Genomic DNA, 27,850 nt, shown 5'->3' with positions numbered 1-27,850 from the left:
AACACTAATGAACATCAATATCTCATGCAGAAGATGAGGGCAGAAAAACCAACATATTACCGTAGTTTTATAGCACTGCAACAACTCCGTATTACCGATAACCCTTACGTACCCATTTTACTACTTTTTTAAAAAAAGATCTTCTCACTACTCTCATGGAAATTTTAAACAAATGCACAATTAAGTTCTTTTAGAAAGGGTAAAAATCAAAATAGCTCAACTAAGAATAGAACTGAATGCCACATGCGAGCCAGGAACAAAATGTAATCATGGGACTTTATAGGAACATTTAGGTCAGGCATCGTCAACTTGACTCATCACTCTGAGCAGCTTAAAACTTCACAGCGACCAGTCAGGGAATCACTTTATTCCTACAGATCAAAATGGTGTATCGCTACCTAAGAAGATCACAATAATGACTTGCTTTTTGGGGTGAAAATAGTGCTGTCAGCATTTGCTGTCTGAATGTAACAAGCATTTTGTTCTCTTCCCGTTAAAATGCAAATATTCCTAGCATTTTCTTTCAGAAGCAAGGGAAATGTTCGTAGCTGTTTACTTTCTACACACAAGAGAACAGTAAACTGAAAATCTACTCGTGTATTATTTCCAATGAGTCATTTTCTCACAAAGTCTACTATTCACCACTTCAGGGCCTGGGGGAATGGGAAGAAGGGCTAAATATTATAGTCTTATTTGCTTAACCGAACCTTGCAGTTCATGTGCTTGCTGAGAAGCAGCACTCAGTGTCTTCTACAACCATAAAGCAAGCTCAGGATCTTTAAATCTGAAGTAGACACAGGTGTAAGCTTAAAGCCACATGTTTTAAAGCTTCTGGCTATAAAGACATGTAGTTTTAAAAAAAGCAATATGGCAGAATGCTAGCAATTTTACGGAGAAAAAGAAAAATCACTTCTTGAAAAGCTCTAAGGACAACAAACGGTGCGTGGGTGTGTGTAGAGCAGCATCAGGCAGCATGCAGGCACCTTAATAAAGGAGACTGTCAACAATACAAGCTGGTTCTTTCTTGGAAGCACTCAAGTAAATAAATGACTCCAGAGAATAAGAGCTTGGGTACTCTTCTCCCTCACTGGCATAACTAAATTAATGAGCAAACAATAACTCATAAGCATCAATAATTCACTTCAGAAGTTCAGCAAAATTACTTGCTAAAAATTAAGCCTGATCAAAATAAGGAGGGCAGCCTAAATTCATGATAAATTAGTTTCCTGGGATTTTGGTAACTGGAAGAAGAGAAAACAACATCAGGACTAGATAGACATAATATGAAAAAACCCCCGTTAACTTCTGTTCTATAGTAGTACACAGCGTAACACAAATTTCAACTTCTGAGCTGTATGTGGAGAATCAGGATATTCGCAACAGGAAATTGATGTGCTTATACATGCAGAAATCCCTTTTGGAAAAGAACAACAGTCTTCTCCATGTCATTTAAGGAGAAAAGGTATAAAATCAGTTCTTTATGGTTACATTACACTGCTGTTAGGTTGTTTTTAGAGGTTTCTGGTATACAGAGCTATGCCTGGTGTATTTAGTTCCAGTGGTATGAACCAAATAGGACTGAAGCTTTGCTCCCTCCTCCTACCTTTTTTTTTGCCCCTCCCCTATATTTTAGCACAGAAGAGCAGGACAACAGGTCTCATCTTTCTGCTCAGCTCCTGCCAGGCAAAATAACCTCCATCCCTCTACTCCACTTCTCTGTCTCTGAGCATCCTACCTGCCTTTCTGCATCTCAAACCAAACAGATTATTTCTATTTTATGGCATCTTTTACTCGGTGAACACTAGACAAAAAAAATGCGTTCACCTTTCCTGGTTTAAATAAAATAATTTTTTCAGCCTTTTTTTGTCTTTGCTGGGATTTCAAAGGAGGTATTTTTAGCTCTTACTTTGCTGAAATTTTTTTCTTTTGAGGTGCTATGTGGTTTCACACATCAATTATTTGTATTGTGCTGAAGATGGTGAGTTTCAAATGACAGGAAGGACAAAAGAGCTGGCATAAGTTTAACCTATATACTGAGGAGTTTACTTGGGTACGTAGGGCTAGTTAAGGATGCTAACCTGACACCACAGGACACTGAAGCTGGCCTTTCACCTACTTTACAATATATTTCTCTTTTGTACCAACAGGAAGAAATTAATATGTAGTTATACTCTTACCCATCCCTGAATCTTTCTTAGTGCCATCTGATATGATATCCACGTGATCACTGTCCACATCATAACTGAAGAAGTCATTCAAATAAGTCTTCGATCTCTGGCCACCAAATACATATAAGCAGCGATTTTTCTAGAATGGAAAAAAGTATGTCTTTACAAAGCTCAGGAAAGTATATTGGCCAACTGTGATCATTAACAGAAACATTAATGAAACAAAGAGTAACATTTTCTTGTAAGTTTAAAATCCTGCCTTAACTATCAAGTCCATCATTCTTAATTTGTTAAAATTAATTTGTTAAAATAAAAAATATTACTGTCATCTCCACAAAGATTCACAAGGAAAAATTATGCAGAACAGTGTATTTATTCTCAAACTCAGTGAAAACTTAAGAATTCTTGACTGGATTCTTGAATTTATGGATTTCTCCATTTCAAGAGTAAACCACTAAGGGCTCATAGCTTCTCCACCTCAAAAAGCCTCTTACAAATACAATTTTAAAGACTTCTTTTTCATGATCTGTATGAGACCACAAACCTGGATCCAGCAGAGTTTCAGCTCCAAAATGACTAGGCAGACTTCACATAACTATTGTAACCCTGCCTGATCAAGCTATAATTTCAGAACATTTAAACAACAACTCATTTGTCAGTTTAAAATTAAAGAATTAAGAGTCTCTATGTCTAAAATCCATTAGATCATAACTTCAGTGTGGAGAGAAAAAAAAAAAAAAAACAAACAAAAAAAACCCAACAAACCAGGAACAAAAGACAGACTGTAAGAGAAATGATCCAGGTACCAGCACATTACTAAACTCCAAACAGGCAAATGGCAAGCAGCAAGCCAAGAATAACAGGTTTGTTACTTCTTTCAAGTTTGCCAAGTGGGAAGTCCACAAGAGGCAGATTATTTTTCTTTCAAATGGTTGAGAAAACAGCAAAGGACCTAAGCTTCCATGGCCCACGCTTACAGAAACCAGTATTCTTATGTTTACCACAGACACGTACTTAAAAAATCCTCAGACGCTTGTGCAAAAATTTGTGTGGCAATGTTTTTCACCAGATATCAGAGCACCATCCAAAGCAAAAATACTGAAAGCTCTAAAAGCACAGTATTCACTATAAAAATTCTGATCTTTCATTTGAAAGGGAAAGAGAAATAAACTCAGTAAATTGTTCAAACTGTTCAGTTTTGAATTGGTGGTATCAGTATACACTTGAATGCCACAACATTCATTTTAGTTCTTCCCCACCTCCAAGACGGAGTTCAATGTCAGCAAAACTCTACAAGCTTAACTTACTACCTCTTAGAAGCTGCCATGTAAATTCAGTGCAGAACTGCCACTGCACCATGTCTACCTACGCAAGTATTGCTGCTTGATGCTGATCCCCTCTTTATTGTGTTATTCCACTGAAAACACCAACAATGGACCCTAGCCCAGAACATCAATGACACTAACCATCCTCCCTTTACCACCCTCACCCTGCAGCTCCCATGTTCTGCACTTAAGAAAACACGTGGTTGACAAGCATGGAAAGGCAATGCAAGGTGGTTCTTTTAATACCAAACACCACATAAAGCGCTAGACACCAACCACCCCCAATCCCTCTGCTTTTCCATCAGGCTCTGGGTGAAGTGCCTGTGATGCCATCTGTGCCCAGCTGTTAACAGCTGCTCAAGACACCAAGCAGCAGCTGGGTGCTCAGCACAAATGAATATGAGGCTCATGCATCTCGACACACACCCAGTAAGCCCCTACACTAGTCAAGTTTATTACCATCCTAGTAACTACACAGGGTACCTACTACACCAGAAGCTTTTAAGCTGCTCTACCAACTTTAAAAGAAAACTCTTTAGATCAAATTGAAGCAGAGTCTTTGGGCCTATTTACCATTATTCAAATAAAAGCAACTATTTAAAATTCACCTGGCTTTTCACTAGACATTTTATTCAGTTCAAGTCATGAAAGCTCCAAGACTTGAATTAATACCACCTGCACTTACCAAAGAAGCATCAGAAAGTCAGCGAACATAAAAATCAAATGAGACAACAGATCGCTTGGGAGATTAAAGAGCTTTAAACTTGCAAGAAAAATCAAAACCAGATGTTTTCCTTAAAGTCAGGCATCATAAATCAAAGTATGGTGTGGATACTTACAGAATGGAACAACATACAGTGTCCTATTCGGGACTGGATATCCTCAGGTCCAGCATTACAGGAATCCTCTCTCAAAAGTTTCCACGCTTGACACTGGCAGTCAAAAGCAAACAATCCACTGAACTGGGGTTCACTGGCTCTGCTGTCATCAACGCTGCCATTGCAGGTCAGGATTCGGCCTCCAAAGGTATATATCATGTGTTTTTCAGAATCCATACACATCTGTAAGGATAAACGCAGTTTTCAGCCAGCACATTAAGACTTGAACATTAAGATTTAAGATTAAACATCCCTTCCCTGCAGGTGATACCTGGTAAGTTAGACAATACTCTGCAGATCTCCCAAACCTCAAATAAACAGAGAACAACACATATGTCTTCACAGTTAGCATGTATTAATCTCAGAAAATTACTTTAAAATGCAAGTCTAATTTCAACTTACTATTTAATAAGAAAAAAAAAGACAACTGGATGTACCCTTCATCACCTAAAAAAACTCGCCTCTAGCTGCTGATATCAGGGAAAAACAGTTTAGATTCTTTCACTAGGATCCACAGTTACTTCTGCCAGAAAGTTAACAGAATAACATCACCTTTGACAATGGCTATGCAAAGGAAAAATTCAAAATCACTGTTAATTTACTGATCACCACTCAATCGATCCAAAAACCAGCCTGTGATTTGTTACTCAGATTCCAGCCTGACTGTACATTTACTGTTACTTCCATTACTTCAACTTTACTGTTACTTCTGTTACTTCAACATAAAGTAGGGGCATAACCTGGCCAAGGATTTTTGATGAGACTGCAGCAGAAATACGTTTATTCCCAAAACCTGAATTCAGGTTATGACACACAAGAGATCCACTGCAGTACAAATCAAACAAAACTCCCCGAACTCCAGGTGATGTTTTCAGACACAGTACGATGCAGAGCGTTACAAAACGCTGGGGGCGTGGGGAGGGGAACAAAAAAAACAAACAAACAAAAAAACCCCACAAAAACCACAAACACACAAGCCAACCACCAAACTCCAAACCAGACAAGATAACAGTAAGATAGAGATGCTACTCAGCAAAGTCTACACAAAACACTTCTAGTGCAGCACATTTTTGTGAAGGTTAAACAAAAACCGCTATCGCAGTAGGTACTGAGGGAGAGAAGAGCACCAGCTGCAGATTGATAAAGAATTGAGGGAGGACATTCTTTCCTAGGAGACAGCAGGGGAAAAAAGGAAACCATTTCAGAAGCAGGCAAACAAGGTATTCAGAGTAGCCTTGCCAGCTGACAATTTACTTTTACCTTTTCCCCAACACCTGGGAGACTGGTATTTGTTATTAATAGAACAGAAAGACTGATTGGCTTTCGTTCTGCAGACAACATGTATCTTTAATTTTCAGTGTCAGCAGAAACAAATATTGTGCTGGCAAACAACAGCTTTAGTTACAAAACAGCTAGCACCAATAAAACCAGCTCTTAGGCTGCTTTAAAAATGAGTACTGATGTGCTGGGTTTTGGCCATGCTTTATAAAAATCAGTTAAGAACAAAATGCCTTTTTCAAGTACACAAAAAAGCATTTAACACACAACATAAATAAAAAAAGCACTCAGAACACATGGACAGGTGTGGCTTTTTGAAAGACTAGTAGCCACTCCTCTAAGGGTGTTTGAATATCTACAAAGCAAGCACATTGTACAAATTTTTAAAGATAACCAAATTTGAAAGAATCCTGACCCTGTTGGCCTCATTTCAGCAACTTGCTTATTTTTCCAAAGGTACCATACACAGCTCCGCAAGTTGTTCCCCAACGCCCTCTGACCAGGCAGATCTGCAAACCAAGCTCAACACAACTGATTAAAACCAGATGAACTGTGCTTTGAGCTTTAATAAAACGTGTCTTAATAAAATGAATTTGTTTGCGAAGGTTTTTATGATTCTTCTGACTCGATTTGATGAGAATACCAGTAGTCAGCGGCATTAGACAACAAGGCTATTAGAATTTCACTTAACTTCGTCATCACTGCTGTGTTACCTGGTACAGCACTTCTACATTGCAGGAGGCTACAATTAAAATTGATGATTCACAAACACTAAGAACTTGCACTAAGAGTATCAGTGGAGCTGACCTGATGATCAAACACCAGCTTTGGACCTCCATCTGCTGCAGTGTCTTCACTTAGTAACATCCATGTGTTTGTGTCAATGTCGTAGCGATAGAAGTCACTTTTCAGAGATTTGCTGTTCCTCACAGAGGAATCCAGATAGCGTCCCAGCGTGTAGATCTGCCTTCGTTGAATGTCAATGCACATCTTGTGACAAGATCTGGCACTGGGACCACTCTAATAAAGAAAAAGACCACAAAAATAAAAAGAATAATATATTTAATATTGCTCCAGGTAGGTCACTGCGTGCTCACTAAGGGTAAATAAGTACGATCAGGAATTGGAAATCTTGAGAACTCAAGAAAATGCTGCTTGCAATCAGACAAATACAGGATTAACAGGTAAGTATCTATATAACAGGACATTCCGTAACTTCTGTCCTTTAGAAAGACACCAGCAAAATTTACCTTAGTACATTTTTTACAACAAACTTATGACTTGAAGCCTTTTTGTATGATGCCTCAGAAAACAGACTGTTTCCTCTAGAAGTGATTCTCAGAGGCGTGTGAAAGCTACTTGATCTTTTAAAATAACAGAAGTTGATGTACATGAGAGGCAAATTAAGATGTCACAGCCTATAAATAACTACATAGGAAGAAGATTAAGAAGTGCTCTATTACAAGAGCCTCTGTTTTATTAATAGGCTGTTTTCTAACAGATCATAACGAGACACTCCCACAAGCAATCATATCCCGTAATGGGTCTTTGAAGGTAACAAAAGCACTCCCTGTCCTTCACAAATAGACATGACCACTCCAGGCTCCCACCACAAGAAAGTTTCCCCACAGTAAGCAAAACTGCCATGAGTTATCCTCAAGACAAACACAGAGGGCCCCTGTCAAATTATTATGCGCTTATCCATCCAGGAGTGCTCAACTTAAATCACGCAGTAATTGATTCAGTAACATTACAACGATGCTACGCATTACTGGGCAGTCTCCCTTCTCCTTCCCAAATCTAATTTTGAGAGCCATCGTACACTCATCTTGAGGCATGATTCGCTACTTCAGAATACAAGAAATCATTATGTGCAGAGTCTTATTTGCAAAAGATCAGACAAAAAGAAAAAAAAATCAGCATCATGCTTATAGATAAATTCTGTAGTTTATTTGACCTCAGTTTGTATAATTTTGGCACTTTAGAAATAAGGATGCCAGAATAAGGCTGGCTAACTAACCAACATAAAAACTCGTAAATTTCAAGTGATCAAAAAAGACCACATGTACAGAAGACTGAGGTATGAAAGAAAAAAAATATTACTATAATTAAATCAAAAATTAAAGATGATACAATTAGGAAAAGATGTAACATAAATCACCATTTATTAGAAGAACTAGAGTTAAAGAAAAGTAGTCATGCCACACCAAATAGCACAGTATTTGCTCCAAGTGCTACCAAATACCATCTTTACAGAAAACAAATCTTCATAATTGTACCATTTCATGTAAAAAATTACAGTGAAATTATTACTGAAACTTAAAATACACTGATGGAACACATTTCATTAAACTGGATTTTAAAAAATTAAAGGAAACATATTTTTGTAGTCAAAACTTTACTACTCATTATGGAATTCAATTTCTTGGTTAAAGAAGAATTACTGGAAACTGTTTAAAGTAACTCCCATAATTGTTCATATTTTGTAAATACGAAGCATTATGTCATCAAAAGATTACAGCTTTGAGGATTAGTTACTTCATGCTAATTAAGATAATTTTCTTTTCTGAAAAAAAAAAATACCGATGGAAGTGAAACATTAGCATAAAATCCTGAAATGCGGCAAAAGTTCATTCATTGCCTTTGGTCACATGGAAGATGTTGACAGAGAAGACAACAATATACTTTATCTTGTTCCTAGAAAATATAAATCAGTATCTTCCAAAGGACCCTGTTCCAAACACAAAGGGAAGTTTCTTTGCGTGAAAAGTACTCACTTGAGTAGTCACAAAGGTTGCCCCTGATTCATAAGAAAGTAACGCCAGCCGACAAAGTCCATCTCTAGTTATGCAGCTGGGACACTTAAGGATAAGCCACTGTTTCCCCGCCAAAGAGCACGTATTTGCCTTGGCTCAGCTGCCTTGTAGACAAAACAGTAAGACCTACCTGTGCCTCCTGGCTCTCCCCTATTTGTCAGGTGATTTCATTTTTTTTAATTGAACCTGCTGATTTAAGTATCTTCCCCCACTCCCTCAGCTCTACACACTCCATGGTCTAAAGTAACTACTACTAAATTTGCTCAAGTAACATCTTTGGCACTTTCAGGAATAAATCACCAATTTACCAATTTCCAGACCTGCCCTGTCTTGAAGAAAAGCTGCATCTTCAGCTGACGTTTGTCTACGTACAGACATGAGTCTAAGACACTTAGACCCTACAATACCAGTTTCAAGCCATTGGCATCAAGAGCACTGGTACTACACTCACTATGTATACAACATACAAATTTCAGCTCCTAGGACTATGTTAAAATGAGAAAAGAATTCAGGAAAAAGTATCTTCGTCCCTGATCTATGTATTGGTCACATCTGACACAGCAATATCTGCTTTTTTAAAGAGCTACTAAAGTTTTTAAGATTGACCATTTTATCTATACAGGCACAGAAACTTCATCACTTCATCAGGTTCACTTAAGAACTTTAATTTCATCAACTTGCAGAGCCTACCATAGCATGAACTACCTCGCATAATAGAGAAAAATTAATCCAATTTTTAATTTTTTCCCCAAGAAAACTAGAGTTATTCTTGCCTATCACTTACAAGATCACATGGGAGCTGCCAAAAGTTTCCAATTTAGTGTACATGTTTACCAACATGAGTAAATAACTCCATTAAACATTGCTACACATTGGTTTGACATTTGAGGCAGAAGGGAAAGGACTAAATCTGAGTTCACTTAAGAGCTACTCAATTTGACCATGGACATCCTTGTAGCATGTATATACTTCAAAGAGGGACACAAAGTCCAAAGACAGATATGGGCAGACACTGAAAATGAATAAAACAGTTCAAGGCACATGTGGTTAAGTGAATCAAGAGCCCGTGGGCGGTTGTGAATGTTCATCCAAAGATGTGTACTTCATGTGGTTACAATAGCAAGCCTGTTGTTCAGACAAAGAACGCACTGCCACAACTTGTCACGGAGAAAGTGACCCACCAAGTTCAAATGGGACAGAGTTTATTGATTCCAGAAGCGTTCAAAACCTTGACCCCTTATAAGCAACAAGTGAGAAAAATTGACCTTGACAGACATGACTCTCTAACCTACGATTGAAGAGATCAAGTATGGTTAGATCAGGAGAGGGACCTTTTGTCCCCCAGGATGGAGGCTGGTTGAAGATCCATGAGTTAGCACCCCAAGGTGAATGGATCTTACTAGACATCTCTGTAGCTTTATTCAAATTTGGGCCTTATCATCAAAGATAAACTGCAGACACACAAAAAGTATCTTACTACCCCTCTAAACCCACTAACTGCCATTCCCAAACACATCTGCAGGTAATAAAGACAGTTTCACCTGCACACTGATAACCACAAGAGAAGATTAAACAGCCCCACGCCTTCTCAAGCAGAAAAGGAAAATACAGCTTTGACCAATTTCCATTTATCTGCTCCTATGGTTATCTGAACTCACAGCAAACCAATGCAAGATCTCATTAAGTACTTGTACTTTAGATGTAGATTCATTGAATTGTCTTCAAAGTTGTCTGCACATGGGATCTACATTTTTGCAGATGAACCTTCAAGAACTGATTGACTGATTTAGTTGACATGCTACTTCCCGAAGAGAGTTAAAATAGACTCTAGTAAGTCACACCAGCAACAGCGCCCAAATGATCTGAACAAACACCAGCTTTGGGGACTCTTTCCAATTCTCGTCAGGAAGCCCCTGGCACACACGCTGCAGAAACCACACGTGAAAGCAGCTTGTGACTAGGCTAAGTCCTTATTCAGATGGCAAGCAATGTGTTACACTGCTTTGGCCAGTCCCTCCACTCATGCCAAGGCTGCAATGGCAATAGTAAAGCATTAGCATATCACATTTCTAACCTACAGGCCACCAAACAATACCAAAGATTACTAAGCATGGGCACTGTTCGGTTTCTGTGGAACTCAATAAGTGCCCACACAGAGCTAAGACTAACCTGAACAAAATGGCTCTCTGCCACCCAGCACCACCGTACAATTAGCACAGCATAATAACGGCTAAGACTGATTAAACAGTATGTGCCACGGCCCCATTTTCAAGCACTACAAAATACCAAGCCCCTATGCTCTACTCTTAATATCCTTCCTCAAACAGGTTGGTCTCCTCCAGTCTCTAAAACACAGATAAATGCCCCAATGAGGGTGGGATGGTGGGGAAAGGAACAGAGTATGTATAGCTAGGAGTACCCAAGACAGGTTTTCAATCCTTTAAGCACCCAGGAGTGACCAAGGCCAAATAGGATTTTTTTTGGTTTCGTCAGTGCTACACGAAATCCAATTGTGCAACGCCAAGTGAATACACAGTATACTTTATGAAAAGCCTTCTCAACATGCTAAGCCACTTTATAAAATCTAATTAGAGCTTTCTTCATTTAACTTGCAAATGCTGAAAGCAATTATCCCACTTAAGGACTAACTTACAAAACGTTTTCAAAAAGCAACACAACAGCACCGAGAGACAACACTGCCTCCTTAGAATAATTGATTTGTTCCTATACAGGAGCAAAAGGATTGGTACTCAACTCCTTAGGGTAGGGTCTGCTCAAATGACTATTTATGCCACAATCAGCATGCATCATCTTAGCAACAGCATCCTGGCATGCTCTGCTAAGGCACAAACATGATAGCCTTCATTTTTTGTTTTGTTTTAAAACAAATGTCCTATGAACCCACTTTAATACGAACGGGGCTGCAGGAAACCAGCTACACTCCCCATCCCACCCCCCAAACAAAAACCAGGGGAGCTTGGCTTCTTTTGGTTATCATAACCTTTCACAAATAAAGGGTTTTCAGTTGCGAGAAAATCTGTTTTATTCAGACTGATCCAGATGAAAAACCTCAGGAGCAAGCCTGGACCCTGCTCAAGAGTCAGGGAAATAAAAACAAAGAACAGCTGACTAATTCTCCCTTCTTGGTGCTGTAAAAGACTGAATGGAATGTGAACACTGCCTCCAGTATAAAGTTCAAAAATAAGCGTCATGAGGTAAATGCTCTTGTCCTAAAGCAAACTAGGATGAGGACATAAAAAGACACAAACAACCTACTTTGTTTCCAGCTCTGAGAGCATGCTGTCATACAACAAATAGTCCTTCCTGCCTACACACAACTGCAGAGATTAATTGCTCTCATTTCCCAGTTTCAAAATATATTTCCTCCTCCACTCCCCCCCCTCAAAAAAAAAAAAAAAAAAAAGGAAAAGTCTCCACAATCTTGAAAACGAAAGGAAATGCATATTATTCTTGGCGCTCATTCAAGTCTACACAGTTTTTAAGATTAGAGCTTGTTAGCACTTTATCAATGCCAGTCTTCAGCTAATGCGTATTCCCAAAATGTTGAATCTAAACTGTAGCTCAGAAGGATTCGCTTTACTCTAGATGAGTACTAAATTCAGCAAGAGAAACAACCACAGCCATACACAATCCAGAACACTTTCACCCCGTACAAGTCGCTCACAGAAAGTATTTTAAGTTTCTCATAACCTAGTGGTGCCAGAAACTTAAAAAAAGAATTGAACTTACGGGTTTTTAATGGTAGCTTTGGGCATTTGTATTGCCCATCAGCCCAAAACACAAAGAAAATGAACAGAAGCTGATGCATTGCTTCTAACACCCATGCAATCACCAAGTCACGAGAGGGAGGGGGGTCTTGCACGTTCACTCACACGAGAGGAGCATCACAACAGTGCTCGCGGTGAGAACAGCCCAGCACGGGCACACAGCTAGGTGTGTGCGCCATCTCTAAGAGTTTAAGCATGCAAGGCCCTCCCATAAATAGCATATCCGAGCTACTTTTTCATACTCTGTATGATGGTAGAAACCAGCACTACACGTGACATTTGATGTCCAAGACTTGACAGCTCTAGCACTAGACTTAAACCTCTGAACGTCACACAGGGTAGACGCAGAAAAGGATTAAAGAGGGATCTCAAATGTTTCTAAGAGCATAAGATGGGAGTCTAGCTCAAAAATTATTCTGGATGCTGGAAGCACACTCCATTCACTCAATTACTCTGCAAGTTTGCCTCAAGTAAGAGCTTAAAGCAGCATATGAAGCTTAACAGTCACACTAGGTCAGCAGCCATGCATTTTCACTCTTAAGATATCCTTGCCACCATTTATCAAAAATAACAGATACTCCAACTTACTTTTACAGCTGCAGTACCAGCTATAAAGAATATTATTTGAGAGTATGCAGTTAAATATATTCTGCCAATTTTGGGATTATTAAATAGATCAGAACCTGGCTAAGAATCATAATGGTTAAAACTCCCAGGACCAGCACTGGAACACCATGGGTCTACATAATTTTTCCACACAAAACAGTTAAATATCTTCCAACAAATATTAGGTTTGGATGACGAGAAGTTTCGGACAACTATTTGCAAATAATTAGCCACTAATAAATCTAGCCACAACTAAGTCAAGGAAGATAGTCTTCAGTCAGGCAGTTGACATAGTATTTGAGCTATGGCTAATCTGCTTACAAGTACCCTCCTATAGCAATGCAACTAAATAGATTTAGTTGCAAAGTCCTTTCTGGGCATCTGACTCAGACATGATGGAACAGATTAAAGTCAGAGGCAGCTTTTATCACACCGTTTTGATTCAACTCTAAGGTGGGAAAACAAAACAAAACAAAAAAAAGGATGAAGGGGTTTTTTTTTATTTCCTAAAAGCATGCGCACATTTGGGATAGTCCTAATTTCTCGCTGTTGGTATTTCATGACTTCAAGTTGAGCCTTCCACAAGGAAACTTTTGCTGCTTAGACTAGAAGTAAAAAAATAAATGGCCCAGGTTTTTTTATTTTTGAAAGTTGGTTCAATGAGCTTATAAGTCAAATGATTAAGCTCAGAGATCATACGACGTGATCCTTACAATAGCAGTGGACTGGATTTGATGACCCACGAGGGGCCCATCCCTTCCAGTCCTACATAAGACTCTGACTGTTGGCTCCATCCTTCAGGGATCAGTGCAGGTTCAGCACAGCAGAGCACAGACTCAGTGCAGCCCATGAACATTGCTATGAAAACAAATAGTGCTTCATGTTCTATTCCCATGATATTATCTATTAAAAAATTAGTATCCCAGCAGGCCTGCTTGCAGAAACAACTAATTTCAGAGTATTTTCATAAAGGAACGAACTAGCATGTGATCTACTGGCTTCTGATAAGCCCTGATTAGCATACCTCTAAAGATATGAAGCACATCCTATGAATTGACTCATGAACTTTCCAAAGCACCAATATTCTGCTTTTGACATCTGTGTTGTGTGAGTCTACCTACAGCGCCGAAACAACTTTGGCAATCAATGTCTGCATTACTGCCAGTGCAGGGAGCCACATCCCCGGGTCATTTCTAAGCTATGTGCTCTCTCACTTGGCTTGCTCTCACACCAAGCTATCAAGGCCTTCCAGCAATGCTTAACACCCTGGATCTCACGTTGCAGTAAACCCAGGCATCCTATAATCAAGAGAATTTCTAGGTAAGTAAGTGGAATAGTGAAAAGGGGAAAAAACTCCCAGAGCTTCAAGCATGCAAACAGTATGAAATAATTCTTTAATTTGTGTGAAGCAGCTTGCAAGAATGCATATGAAGGTCTTGTCTAGGCTTTAGTTTACCGTCAAAATAAGTCACCCAACCTACGTGATTCATCTTACAAATGCAAATGAGAGAAGCACTGAGGTAATACCCCTAGTAAGAGACAACCTTGCAGCAAAAGGACATCAGTACTGTACTATTTCTAACAAAAGGCACAATTTACCTGCAAACAAAGCGCTACTCACAGGGATGAAATATGAGTAAAATTGTATCTTCTTAAATTTTAGCAAGTAGGTTATTGCTTTTTTACACATCAGCTGCTCAGCTTTGCTTTCAGTAACGCTGATGAAATATAACAGACGACCCACCACAGAACCAGAGCTTTCACCAGCTCTGAGAGATGGGCCCTCAGGACAACATCCCTCGTGTGCCGAATTTAACTAACCCCATTAACAATTGCAGGATGTTGAATGAGGTCATTTTTGCATGCATCATAAGTTCACGCTGTCCTCTCATTAGCAGTAACAATGGCTAGTGAAGGTCCAGCCAAGAGAGATTTTTCCATAGATGCAAACTATTCAGCTTAGCTACTTGCAGACCAACAGGCTAGCAGACTGTAAAAAAAAATATTTAACTAGTCATTTATGGACTGTTTAGCCACAAAGACGAAGATTGTAGCCAGGCTAGAATTTTTTAATTCATTGTTCTTGAAAGGCTGGTGATAAAACAAACATGAAATTATAAGTCTAAATACTTTGACAACCACAGGCTCTCAGATGTTTCTGAGAAAGCAAAGACAGTCTTAAACAGATGACAAAGGAGTAGTTTGTACCCAGAGGTGTTAGAAAGTCATAAAAGCGGCTGTATAATTTCCCCCCTCAGGCTAACCCGTCTATATGTATCTCAAGGATACAGATACGAAGTACAGTTTAATGCAGGCTCCCTCTGTTAGCTATTACAGCAACATGGCAAGAGAAAACAAATACACATATTTCAGGAATATTTTCAGCATTAAAGAAACAGAACTGTGGAGACTTGCCTTCTTTTGAACTAGAGTGACAGATTAGGAAAGATGTAGCTTCTGAAATTTTTGGTTATATCACCTTTCAGCTTTTTCCAAACATAATTTAGTTATCCAGCTGCAGGAACGGCATTAATTACCACTGGAAGTGCAGCCCACAGCTAGTCTCTGCTGTGTCACAGTTTCAGCAACAAGGCATCTTCAATTTTGCAATAACCTGCACACAGGAAGATCAGCCAGGAAAGTATTTTCACGGGAGGTCTGTGAAGCACCATGTTACTAAACCCTCCTCTTCCTGATATTAAGAAGAGTCAGAGTAATGCATGGCAGCAAGAATGTGAGGAAGAGCTGTTAAAGACAGAGCTCTCACGACAAAGCAATAATTGGGCAACACAAGGACTAGAACCCAACAGTTCCCAAATCCCAGCATCAATAAAATCTCCATCACCAATAAAACCTCCATCACATACATGCCCTGGAAAATTTATGGATTAAGTCCTATTAAACATACTAAGCCCTCTCGGGTACAAGAACTCAACGTATCAATGCACTATCCATTCCGCCAGTATAAGCTCTTGAGACAGTCCAGAAACCTCCAAAACCCAGTGGCAGAAACACATTGTTAGCTGCAAAGTCCACAAAAACTTACTACATCTTCAAGGATGTCATTATCCAGGCAATTTAGCTAAGGATTTATCTATGATACTACTTGCGATTGCTTCCCCTACGTTACCATATTGGGATAACTGATATTTCTTCAGGGATTTCTGTATTTGTACAGCTTGAAGAGTGTTAATGTAACGGAAGCCTTTCACAGACTAACTGAAATAAGAGAGCGCTCCCAAGGCAAAGTTGACTGGCGTGTGATGCTACTTTCACTTTGCTGGCAAGAGATTAAGCTTTCCTCCCACCTTCTACCCCCACATACTCTTTTGTTTCTTTAAAATCATTTTCCCCCATCTATTCAGTGTGAAACGCAAGGTTACAGGGATTCCAGCTGGCTCTTGTCTTACAGGTGCATATTTCTGTGCATTTAAAACCCAAAAGGACATAAATCAGTGTTATACCAATATCCATCCTTTCCCTAAATCCTTACCTGAAAATTCTGTAATACCTTAAGCAGTTGAATAATGTGTCATCTTCCCCGAGATGCATTCACAGCCACCCTAGCGTGTCTCTGTATACTGCCTCATCTGCAATTTACAGGGAACTGGATGATGCAATAACTTCCTAATAAAGTCATAGAAATAAAATAAAGCTGCGTTCCGGATCAGAGATCACTGCAGTAAACTCATCATAAGCTAGAGCCGAAGTGGTGATTTTTATAGGAACATGAACGCCACAAATCAACTATACATGATGCATTACTTCAAGGTGTAAAAGGAGTTTACAAGCTGCACTTCTTGCAGCTGAAGGCTTTACGATGGTTTGGAAATCCACGTATAATCTGAAGACTGGCACACACAAGCTCCAGGACTGCCAAAGTTTTGCAGCCTTCAAAACACCGTGCATAATGCATTTATTTTAGTACTCTCTTCTCTGTGAGACTGACTTCAATATCAGTGAGTGGAGGAAATGGACCTCCAGACATTGAAACATCTGGTGTTCAAAATAATGGAAGTTTGGCTGGTTTTCTGCACTTTTTTCAGGCTGCAAGCAAGAACTACAGACTCCTGGTGATGCAACTGAATAACTTAAGACCCAGTGCTTCTTTAAAACATGGATGATCTTTTAAAAAAAATGTCATTAAAGAAAAACAAACAATGGTTAAGAGGACAGAGCTCCTTAGGCACACAAGGTAGTATAAGCAAATAAGAATTTACCTTTAAAAGCTAAAAAGGTTTTTTTTTTTTAAAGTTTATATTAAATAAATAAATAACTAGATAAATAGAAGAAGAGGTACTCCTCCCTCAACAGGGTCTTTTTGTTTTAGGCTGCCTAGGTGAAAATCATTGGAGAAGTTAGTCAGGCATATCTGAAAGTCTTTAACGTTTTGGAGAAAGAATACTGGCTAGAACGTTTTAAAACCACTATGCTACTGAGCAGGAAGGAAAATAAAACATTAGCATGCAATATTTAGGATCAGCCTAGAATACTTTTCATTTGGTTCACTTCAGCATCTGCCGCCTTTGTCCCTACTTTTGTAGGCATTTACACTATTTAGGAAGTTGGCTCAGAGGTGTATCTGCAGTATCCAAGTTTCTACTGGAGGCTTTTGGGGACAGCTGCTTTCTCCCTATGTGCTTTTGTGGCACCAGGCATCTCGTACAACCGAGCATCTGTACAACCAAAACTACTCAGAAGTAGGACATGGCAGATTCAGCATATTAGATCTCAAGTCCATAAACATCACAGTATTTGAAACAAAAAACCCTCAAGTTACTTAAAGCGTCTTCCAAACTATATCACCATCTGTGAGGAGGAGTCAATATTTGAGACTAGTTCAGTTCCTACACTTGAAACAGCATAGGGTAAAAGCTTTACATAGATAAGCATATTTCTGCATCACATCCAAAAAAACCCAACAGTCATAGGTGTCACAAACGCTTACAAATGCATAAAACACTTGTGTGGTAACATGACATTGAAAAGCTTTGGATAAATTCATCCATGTCAACAAACAAAGACATGCATGCAGGCACTGCAGAAAAATTTAACTGGAAATACAGTAGCAGATGAAATTCACCCTGGTTCTCACTATTATGAGATCTTTCTACACTTGTCAGCTTTTACTTTCAATATCGTGGAAAAGCACTTGGTCTTAAGCAGAAAACTGTCACCTTACAATACAATGATTTTTCTAGATCATTTTGAACCTACCGAACAGTAGAAGCTTGTTGACTTACACTTTCCTTCACTGTGAGAAATGACTTATCCTCTCAACCAGTTAACCCACGACAATACCTTCACTTCTACCTTTGGCAAGAAATGCTTCAAAAGTTTGAGAAAACACAGTGTCACCTAAACCTAGCCCATTTACACAAGTTTCACGTCCTTCCCAGAGCTGATTTGTAAACAGGATTTTCCTCTAAAAAAGCCAGAATGAGAATGAGTCAGCACAGCATATTTACAAACATGTGCCACAGAAGCTACCAATTTGTGCAGTAACACAGTTTGAAGGGAGATCCTGTATCTCTTCTCATGTTTCTAGGAAATACCGAAACAAGGTACAGAAATACTAGTGACATACAAAATATGCCAACCATCACGCTTCTTTCTTCTCATTTATCAAATCTCCAGAGGCATCAACCTCCCTCAGCATTTCGATGCTATTTAAAAATCCACATAACTACACCAAGCAAAGTCTTTCCTACAGTTCTCTTAAACTGCCCTCCTATACTTAATTTTACTAAATTAGCCCTCAAAAAAGAAAGCTGCTGCTTGGAAACTAGAAATATTAGACATCAAAACATACACACACACACATTACGTTTCTCTATTAATTGACACTGGCCTAGGATCAAAATGCCCAAGGAATGACAAGGTTTGTTTTTTCAAAACTATTTATTCCCAAATCCTGGAAAGGTCTACTGCTCTACAGCCATTAATAAACACTGGAGACAATTGCATTTGTCAGAATATTCCACTTGGTTCAGTGTAAAAATCTGTAAAGGCTTTTAGACTAAACATGTTTTGGCTGTGCCTAGTGCCAGCTGATCCCTAGAGCTGTTGGATACTTCAGAGGAGACAGAAGGACAGAAGTTGTGGGTACAGTTGAGAGGTCATGAGCTGCTCCATGGTGCATCTCCTTGGAAGGAAGCAGGCTGGGAGGAGGATGGTTTGAGACGGGCTGTGGGAGCCTTGTTGGATCCATACACTGAAGGGATGGTGGGGATGTTCTAAGTTAGGTCTGTTTGTCCATCAGCAGCTGTGGTACCTACACTGGAGGTTCAGCCCAACAGGGCAAGCAGGTCCTCTAGACCCCCCTTTTCAAGACTGTAAGTGATCAGCTACTCCGGCAGCGCTGTAGACATTTTTTCCTGACATAAAAAGGGCTATGGAAAGTTAAGCTTTGATAGTCTAACTGTTCAAAATCACAAACGCAATTTCAGGTGGCAAAGAGACATTTCTTCAGCTCACTGGCAAATTTTGAAAAACAGCAGCACTGGAGTTCACTAAAAAGCTCAATCTTTTCATAATGCATTGCAACAGAAGCTACCAGTACCTTTATCCCAAAAGCATTACTGTGTGTTACCCCTACAATAACACTGGATAAGATGCAACTTTTACCGTATTCCACCCTTGTCCAAGCTAAATTATTGAGCGGTTAATTTAACCACTGTCACTGATTAATCAGAACAAAAGAGCTAAAAGCAGAACCGGCACAATACAAAACAAAAAAAGAGACTGAGTTCTACTGGTATCTACTTTGAATATTTTTTAAAATTCCGTGTCAACAGACATTTCCTTTTAGCAAATTGTTTGTGAACAGTTGATGTCTTTTAGAGAAACATCTGGAGTCTTTGTTTTTGAATGTACTTCTCAACATTTGAGATTGACCTTTTCATTTCTAAATCAGGTTTTATCCAGATCTCTTCAGAGGAAAAAAAAAAAAACAAAAAACAACAAACCAACCCAAAACAACCCACACTGCTAGTTTGCAAGTACAGCAGCTGCCAATTCAGTGTACCTCAGGACATCACCAAAACCCTGAACTATGCCTCGGCAGGTCCTCTTCTGAACTCCACTGCAGACTACAGCCACACAGAGAGTCCTTCTACAACTCCATTTCTAAAGCAACACACACACACACACACACACACACACTTCTTCATACTTCTCTATTAAGTATGTCTCTTCTTCAAAACTCCTCATACATTCAACCTATTTTTTTTTTTTAAGAAAATTCCCCAATCTTACTTCCTCTCAGCACAAGACCCTTCCCATCTTCCATCTGAATTTTCTGACCTTGCACTGCACCCTGTAACGTTTTATCCTCCAAAATCCTTTTATAGCCTCATTATTGTATCAACTCACAACTCTTCTGCTGTGTCTCCTCCACAGCCCTCCTTTCCATATCCCATCCCGGCCTTACCCTGCTAGAGTCAGTCATGAGGAACATGAAGAGAAAACACACACTGCTCCTGGCACTGCTGATGCCTTGCATCCCAGCCAGGCCTCCCAAGCTTCACAGAAGCTCAACTGGATGCTGCAGAATCCCAGCAAGAAAGGAAATTAATCCCTTAAACGCTAGAACTACACACACTGGTTTGTGCAGGAAGAAAACACGGTAACCCCTTTTTGACAGAAAGGCCCTATTTTACTGCATCCTGAGCTAGACAAATAAATATACACACTAAGTGGCTCTAAAGCAAGAAAAGTGCTTTTAAAGGGAGACAAAAGAAAAGGAAAGTCTAGCTGCTTATCTTTACCATATAGTTGATAAAAGAGATGACTCCCAATTTCCCCTTAGTATTATGTCATCACACACACACACACCCCTCCTTATCTTAAGGAGGTAACCTGTCTGGTAAACAGTGAGAAAAACAGTAACACCCATAGTTCAAGACAAACAGAAGCAACATAAGCCCAGCCTACAGGACTGGATCCTGGAAAACTAAATCTGTCTTCAGCATCCTATGAGTAAAAATACAAGTAGCCACGAGCAGTGGTGAAAGGACCATGTGTGAAAAAAAGCAACTTAGAAGGATATAAAATGTAAGGGCAACTTTACCCTTATACAGCTCTATTAGGATAGAAACCAGAATATCACGTTGAGTTTATTATTGTCCATTTTGTAAAGGATGTTAGAAGCAGTAAGTGCATGACACAGAGATTTGAAGGCTACGGGAAGTGCCTTGCTGTGAGATTTTTTTTTTTTTTCAGCTCAGGCTATTTGTCCTACTTGATTACAACCTCTAAACACCTTTGCCAGGAAAAAATGGGAGTATTAAAGTGTTCTTTAATCTGGTACGGAAGCTCACAAAACAAGCTAGGACAAGAAACTGGAAAAATACAAATGAGAAATAAGACTGTTTTATACTTTTTTTTCAAATAGTTGAGGAAATCAACTCCTGAATTTGTCAAAAAGTGGTGGAATCTCAAACTCTTCATACCGTCAAGAACAGGTTGAATGAATTCCCTGAAGTTACGTCTGACAAACAAATAACGAATTCAAAACATACTAACCACACGGAACTTGAACATTTCACAGTATTCATGCAATTACACAATCCAAAGGTCTTGGACTTTTTTTGTTACCTCCTATAACCCAAGCGACATCCATTTCAGAGGTTTCATACGTCAAATACTGAGCAAAACACGCCAAGGAAAATGGCTCAAATGAATACCACAAAAGCTCCTGGGATTCTGTGGCCTCTGGCAATTACCCCTGTCCTCTAGATTTCTGTCTGCGAGTTGTCCATTTCTACTCATTTTTGACAAAAGCTAAAAAAATAAACAATTTGTTTCCGAAGCTCTAACACCAGCATCGGGTCTGAAAAGTTTATTAACAAGTCTAGTTGCTCAGTCTTATCAAATTACTTAACTCATATTCTACTCACTGAACAGATTTTTAACTGATTACTCTGCTCTTGAGAAATAAACCTTTCTCCTCCAGCAACCTTAACACTTCATATTCACATCCATCTACATTTTTCCCCAATGTAAGCATTTCACAAGTCTTTGTAACCTGAAGGTCTGAATTTTGTGGCTCTCGCTGCCTGCTATATAGCAATACAAGAACTTCAAAAGAATGGCATGTTTTGTGCAACAAGTGATGTTTTAGTAACAATACAGATGTTTGCAGAACTTGCCTCTTTCTCGGTATCCCTGGATATGCAAGTCCACTGGTTTTCCTTCACACTGTAGGCCCAGAAGTCAGCCAAATCCTGAGTTCCATCCCAGCCACCAAACAAATAAACAGTTTCTGTTAAAAAAAAAATAATGGAAGAACATGTTAATTATTATTTTAAAAGAAGAACGCATTTAAACAAGCTAACGCCTAGAAAACACCCGTGACAAACACACAGACTATCATAAGAGAAATTTAAGCTGATTCTTACTTAAAGAAATACTCGTCTTTGAGTGGAACCAGTCATCAAGACAAAGAAATGTGGTTTGGTTTAGTAATGGAAGTTTTTAGGATTGATAGACAGCCAATTCTCAAGGAATCATTTTCTATTTCTACATTTGCATAAGAGGCAATCAAATCCACAGCCTTCTGATTAAAATTCAAGACAGACAAATGAACAATATTTAACATTTTGGATAGTGTGCATTTTAGTCTATCAATGACATCTCAGACTGTACCCTGTTTGGTGCAAGATCTATGTATTAGACTTGTGAGACAGCAGCAGCAAAGCTTTTTTGTTGTTTAGTCCATCCCCTAGAAAGACAAATTTACTTCAGCGATGAAATCCTCTTCAAGGGAAATGCCTTACATAAAGTAACTTACCTGACGCCACAAAAGTAAGTATAAGAGTTACAGGTTTAAGTCAGTGTTTCAGGCCTATCTGCAGAGCTTGTCACTTCAGACCCACAACTGGTCTGTGCACAGCAAGTTCAAAGGCTTCTCAGACTCACTGATAAAACTAGATGAAGCCTCTGAACATGGGAAGCATTTAAGACAGAAGTCTCTATTCTGACATGGAGAAGTAACTAAGCTGCTCCCATTATAGAAACATCACTATCTGGTCTCAAATGCTAAAAATACTTCATTTTTTAGACTGCATTAGAACACAACACGAAGCCAAACCCAAGAAGAACAAGCCACTGAAGACTTGCAGAGCTTTGAAAAACCCCTTTAAAACCCGCAAACCAGTTCTATTATGGAGGTAATAGCCAATTTTTAATCCAACACCAATTAAAGAGCAGGGTTAGAAGCACGATTATAAAATGGGACTAGTCCCTGACCCTTACCTACCATCAGGATAGTGGTCATCACCATGGAAAGGTTACCCTGGTTCATTAACTTTAATTACCCTTCCTCCTGGACTCAGGGCTCCCAGTGTTCCCTGCAAAGAGCAGGTCCCTTTGTGCACATAAATTCTCACAGCTCACAAAACCCACATTACCACAACAGCTTCATTGATAGCCGAGAAAAATAAAAGATTTGGCACCAGCTAAGTATCCTATTGGGGCCTTGCCAAAACGTCATGCCTGCCTGTAAAGGCTTTGTTGTCTCAGATGAAATTTAATAGCAAACCTGAATGAATCTGATGAAAACTCAGATTTTGAAAGTTACCTAAATCAAGCTGTCAGAACTAAATGGCATGTAAGCACTGAAAGAGGAGTACAATCGTACAGCTAGTGCGAACTGCGAGCATCCCCCAGTGATAACAGAAGTGCACACGAACAGTGTAGCAAAAACTTATTTTTCATCTTGATGGTAAACTGTAGCTCGAATGAAAGAAAGGCTCCATCACGATCTAGACTCAGAATGTCTGTCATTTTTTAGTCTTATGACATTATGGAACTATATACATATTTTTATAAGAAATTTCTGTATTTTAAAAGAAACATGTCTCAATGCATAAACGCATCTGTTGCTGGTAATCTCAAGAAAATAATTTCTCATAGTTCTTCTAAAGTTTGCAATTGTTCTCCCATGGTATAAGGAAAAATTAGTTGTTTGGTGGGGTTTTTTGGTTAGTTGCTTTTTTGGGTTGTGCGGGTCGGGGTTTGGGGTTTTTTTTTTTAATATTTTTTTTCTCCAAGTCATACTTCAGTCTGTTCCCCCACCAGTATCACACCTTCTACAAAATTCAGATTTTGTGGGGAGGGTTATTTTTTCACCCTGCTTGCAGAGACCCAGCCAGGACAGACCCAGCATGCATGCCTAACACTCAGTCATTGCCATCTAAACAACGTTATCAGCAAATACTCAAAGAAGCAGACAGACACAGGGAAGAGATCACAAACTTCCAGGCAGCAGGAGTGGGGAAGCTTGAAGGGAGCACAGCAGTCTCACATCAATATAACTATTTCTACTTTAGTGACACTAGGGAACTCAAGCTGCAAGCAGGGCATCTTGCTCTGGCACAGCGAAGGATTCTTCCTTTGTATCTGAGCAATATGTAACGGGACAATATTGATGCTGCTTTATTAAAGCAAGCCTCTATTCTGCCTTAGGGACAGAGCAGAAGAATTTTCAAACCTACCTGCAAGGCAACAAGAAAAACATGAAAGCGGTTATATTTATCTAAAGCTTTTACCAGCTACATTTAGGAAGTCAAACTTCTCCTCCAGCATCTTAACCTTATCTCCTCTACGTTTATTTTTGAATACAAATTCAACACTTTGAATTAAATATGTTCTGTGAATATTTCTGAACTGCTTGCTTAGTCAAAAATATTTCTATAATGTCTGAGTTCTTTTCTTCCCGTACTCTCTGGAAGACTAGAAGGCTCAAGCACACTCCTCAAATTATTAGAGAACGTATGTTCACAAAAATTAACATATTGCCTGTCAACCTCTCCTTAAGTTCCATTTTTCAGAGGAGTATGCAAAGCAGCCTTCTCCAATCCCTGTTAAATATCAAAAATCCTGGGATAGTTTCAGTTGAGGTTCACATATGTTCTCCAAGTCAGCTCTTTTAACTTCTTTTTACTCCATGTTCTCTGTGTTGCAAAATCCTTGGTAGGATTCTCATACAATGGATCTTCCTCATCTGATCAGGACTCTACCTGGCAAATTGTTAAAGCCAGGCTGATAAAAGATGCTTGGCATGCCTGAGCATCCCTGGTTTTAACTTCTAACAGACAGGCACAAAGAATACATTCCAAACCTGGTGACACATTTAATTAAATACTTTGGTCAAATGGTATTTCCATGTCTCTTGCTAGGACAGTTCTCTGTAGAATACAAAAGAGTTATGGACCTAAAACACCTCTGCAAGTCATCCTGTCCTTCAGCCATCTCCCAAATTTCAGCAACAGACCAGGTTGCAGAGGGAAGCATTCAGTTATACTTTGAATACCTCCAAAGATGAGCATTTCAGACTGTCTGGAACCCTGCTCCAATGACTGATCACCTTCATTACTTTTTTTTTTTTTCTTTTTTTTTTTTTTTTCTTTAAGAATCTAACTTATTTAACTGGAATTTCCCTTGCTGCAATGTGTCCATAGCACCTCATCCAATCCCTCTATACCCCCCAAAATGAGACTGGCTCTTTTCTCCACGCTCCCCCATCAGCTCTAAGATCCTCCCATGAGCCCTTTTCTTTCTTCTAAACAAAACCAGCTCCCTGAGCATCTCCTCATACATCTTGTGCTCCAGCTGCCGACCACCTCAGTGGCCCCTCACCGGGCTCAATTGCAGACTGCCACCATCCTTATTGTACCAGACAGCCCAAACTGGGCGCAGTACTCCAGATGTGGCCTCAAGTACCCAAAAGAGGAACACTAACCCTCCCCTTAACCTGCTGACCATACTTCTGCTAATACAGCCTAGCAGAGGGTTGGCCTTCATCAATACAAGGACACATTGCTGACGCACATTCAGCTGTCTACCACCTTGCAAATCTTTCCATGCAGTCAGTCCCCAGCTACACCACTGCACAGAGCTGTTACATCCCAGGTTCAGGGCTCTTCATGTCTTGGCTGAACCTCACAAGGTTCTCCCTGCAGCCCCTCAGGGTCCCTTTGACTCCCAGCCCTATTCTGTAGGTCATCAGTCACTGCCCTCCCAACTAGCTACCACCCCAAACTTGCTGAGGGTGTATTTGAGAATCAGTGTCCCTAGTACTAAGAGGGACTCATCTCAGATGTAAAATAAAAAATCTAGGTGTATCATATATCCAAAGTCTTCTATGAAAGGATGTCACTTCCCTATGTAGTAACAATAGATTTGATTCTCTGCAAGCAGCTTTGTCTACTTTGTAAAAGGAGCACTTGGAGCACAATTATGACGCCAACCTTAAATTTTCTTGAAGTATCACACCACTCAGTTTCTGAAGCGCAGTTCAGCGTAGATAGTGGCCAGATCTATTTTTTTTTCAGGCTAGCGATGGCCTGGGTAGGCATACAATCTTCCTCTCAAATGTGAATGCACCACAAAGTTGAGTAACCTCCAGGATTCAGCAGCTGTTTGTGTTTCAGAGTTTAGAAGCCATCTGTGTTTTGTTTCAGAGATCTCTTCATCTTGTACACAAGTCCCATCTTTAAATATCTTATGGATAGCAGTGTTTTCCTCAGGCAAAACAGCATCCTTCATGTCTGCTGCTCTCACTTCATCTTTCCACGCTGCTTTTGCACCAGCCTCATCACTTCTACTGTGTTGCCCACATATACTATGGGCACACTGTGCCCACTGCTCTGAATCTCCCACTGTTCCCAACCTACAGGTTTGTTCTCACTTATCTAACAGAATGAAGTAAGCAGAATTCCTTCCTACCAAAGGAAAAGCAAAGTAATGTACAACCAAAATAACAGAGTAGCTTCACTTCAGTGCGCGAACAGAGATAACACATCAATAAAGACTATTTCACTAATATTTTCCTTCAGAAAAATGTTTCACTTGCCAAAGAGAAATGCAGACAAAAAACATCATCCTGGTTGCTTAGCTATTATTTCTAAAACAGGCTCGTCAGAAAACTTCAGAAGGCTTTATCAAAATGAAATAAAATATGAAGGTTTAAACAAACAGGATATTTCACAAAAGATTTTTTTTTTTTGATAGAATGATTTCTATATAGTCTATAATTCTGTTACCAAAATAAATTACATGGCTTTATGGACTACAGTCATTCACATAAATCTGCCTCTGCCCTGTAAGAGGAGAGGAGACCAATTCTACCTTAACAATGGAATTACAAACCGAATCTCCAAAACACAGTACACGTATTCCTCTGAAGTAGTGATGTTATACCTTAAAACTCAAATTTGGCAATCCACTTAACCCTTCCCACTTTCTTCCAGAATAAACAGTGGTATTTCATCTGCATTATAAAAAGGCATAATCAAAGGTAGGTGAATCAAGGTACCAGAGCTAGATGCCTACGTCCTCATCCAAAGCTGCATTAGGGCGTAATGCATCTGGCAACACAGTAATATATACAGGCCTGCATTTTACTGCTTAAATATTTCACCAGGGCCTATCTAAATAGCAATATTTCAGGACTGACACGAAGCACACAACACACAAGAACACTGGAGTTGTTTTTACTTTGGTGTTCTGAAGATACTTTAATTTTAATCTATGCACCTGGGTTGTAACTACCCAAACACTTCCACGTAGAAAAGGGCAGAAAACTCTCCAGCCTCCCAAATGGAGAACTACATAAAAGACATGCACCTTGCAGGAAAAAAGCAGAAATAACATTAACCTTCTGTTTTCATTTACAGTCTAAAGCTTTAAAGGATGTAACAGTGGTTTCCAACTATAACTAGGATTGCCTCTTAGTTGATGTTTCTGCACATGCATACCAAAACCAACTTGCTAATTGTGCCATCCAGAGTCGTTCCAGTCTGAGTGCTAATATGGTTGAAAGCATGTAAGACACTGAATCACAATTTTTTTTTTTTTAATATAGGAAGGTATCAGGCTGCATTCTGTTCTGTACCCCAAAATGCCTGCACTTTCAATTCCACCTGCTTTCAGAGTTTTTCAAAGCACAAAGAACACTACACTTATGCTAAGACAGCTGCAGCAGGT

At 39.4% G+C, this 27,850-nt stretch overlaps 1 protein-coding gene across 1 annotated transcript in view; it reads right to left on the bottom strand.

Annotated features, from left to right (window-relative positions):
- MKLN1 (muskelin 1) overlaps positions 1–27,850 on the bottom strand; it is an 84,490-nt gene that overhangs the window by 32,915 nt on the left and 23,725 nt on the right. Inside the window, exons 7-10 of the mRNA XM_026862636.1 lie at positions 22,012–22,124; positions 6,457–6,669; positions 4,333–4,554; positions 2,178–2,307 (exon numbers count right to left, since the gene is read on the bottom strand). Of these exons, the coding sequence (XP_026718437.1) occupies positions 2,178–2,307; positions 4,333–4,554; positions 6,457–6,669; positions 22,012–22,124 (678 nt within the window). The remainder of the gene's footprint in view (positions 1–2,177; positions 2,308–4,332; positions 4,555–6,456; positions 6,670–22,011; positions 22,125–27,850) is intronic.

The sequence above is a fragment of the Athene cunicularia genome (genome assembly GCF_003259725.1).
Source record: "Athene cunicularia isolate RWA chromosome 1 unlocalized genomic scaffold, athCun1 chr1_part2, whole genome shotgun sequence".
Lineage (NCBI taxonomy): Eukaryota > Metazoa > Chordata > Aves > Strigiformes > Strigidae > Athene > Athene cunicularia.
The sequence above is the reverse complement of the archived record's forward strand: the minus strand, read 5'-3'. Positions and strand labels throughout refer to the sequence as shown.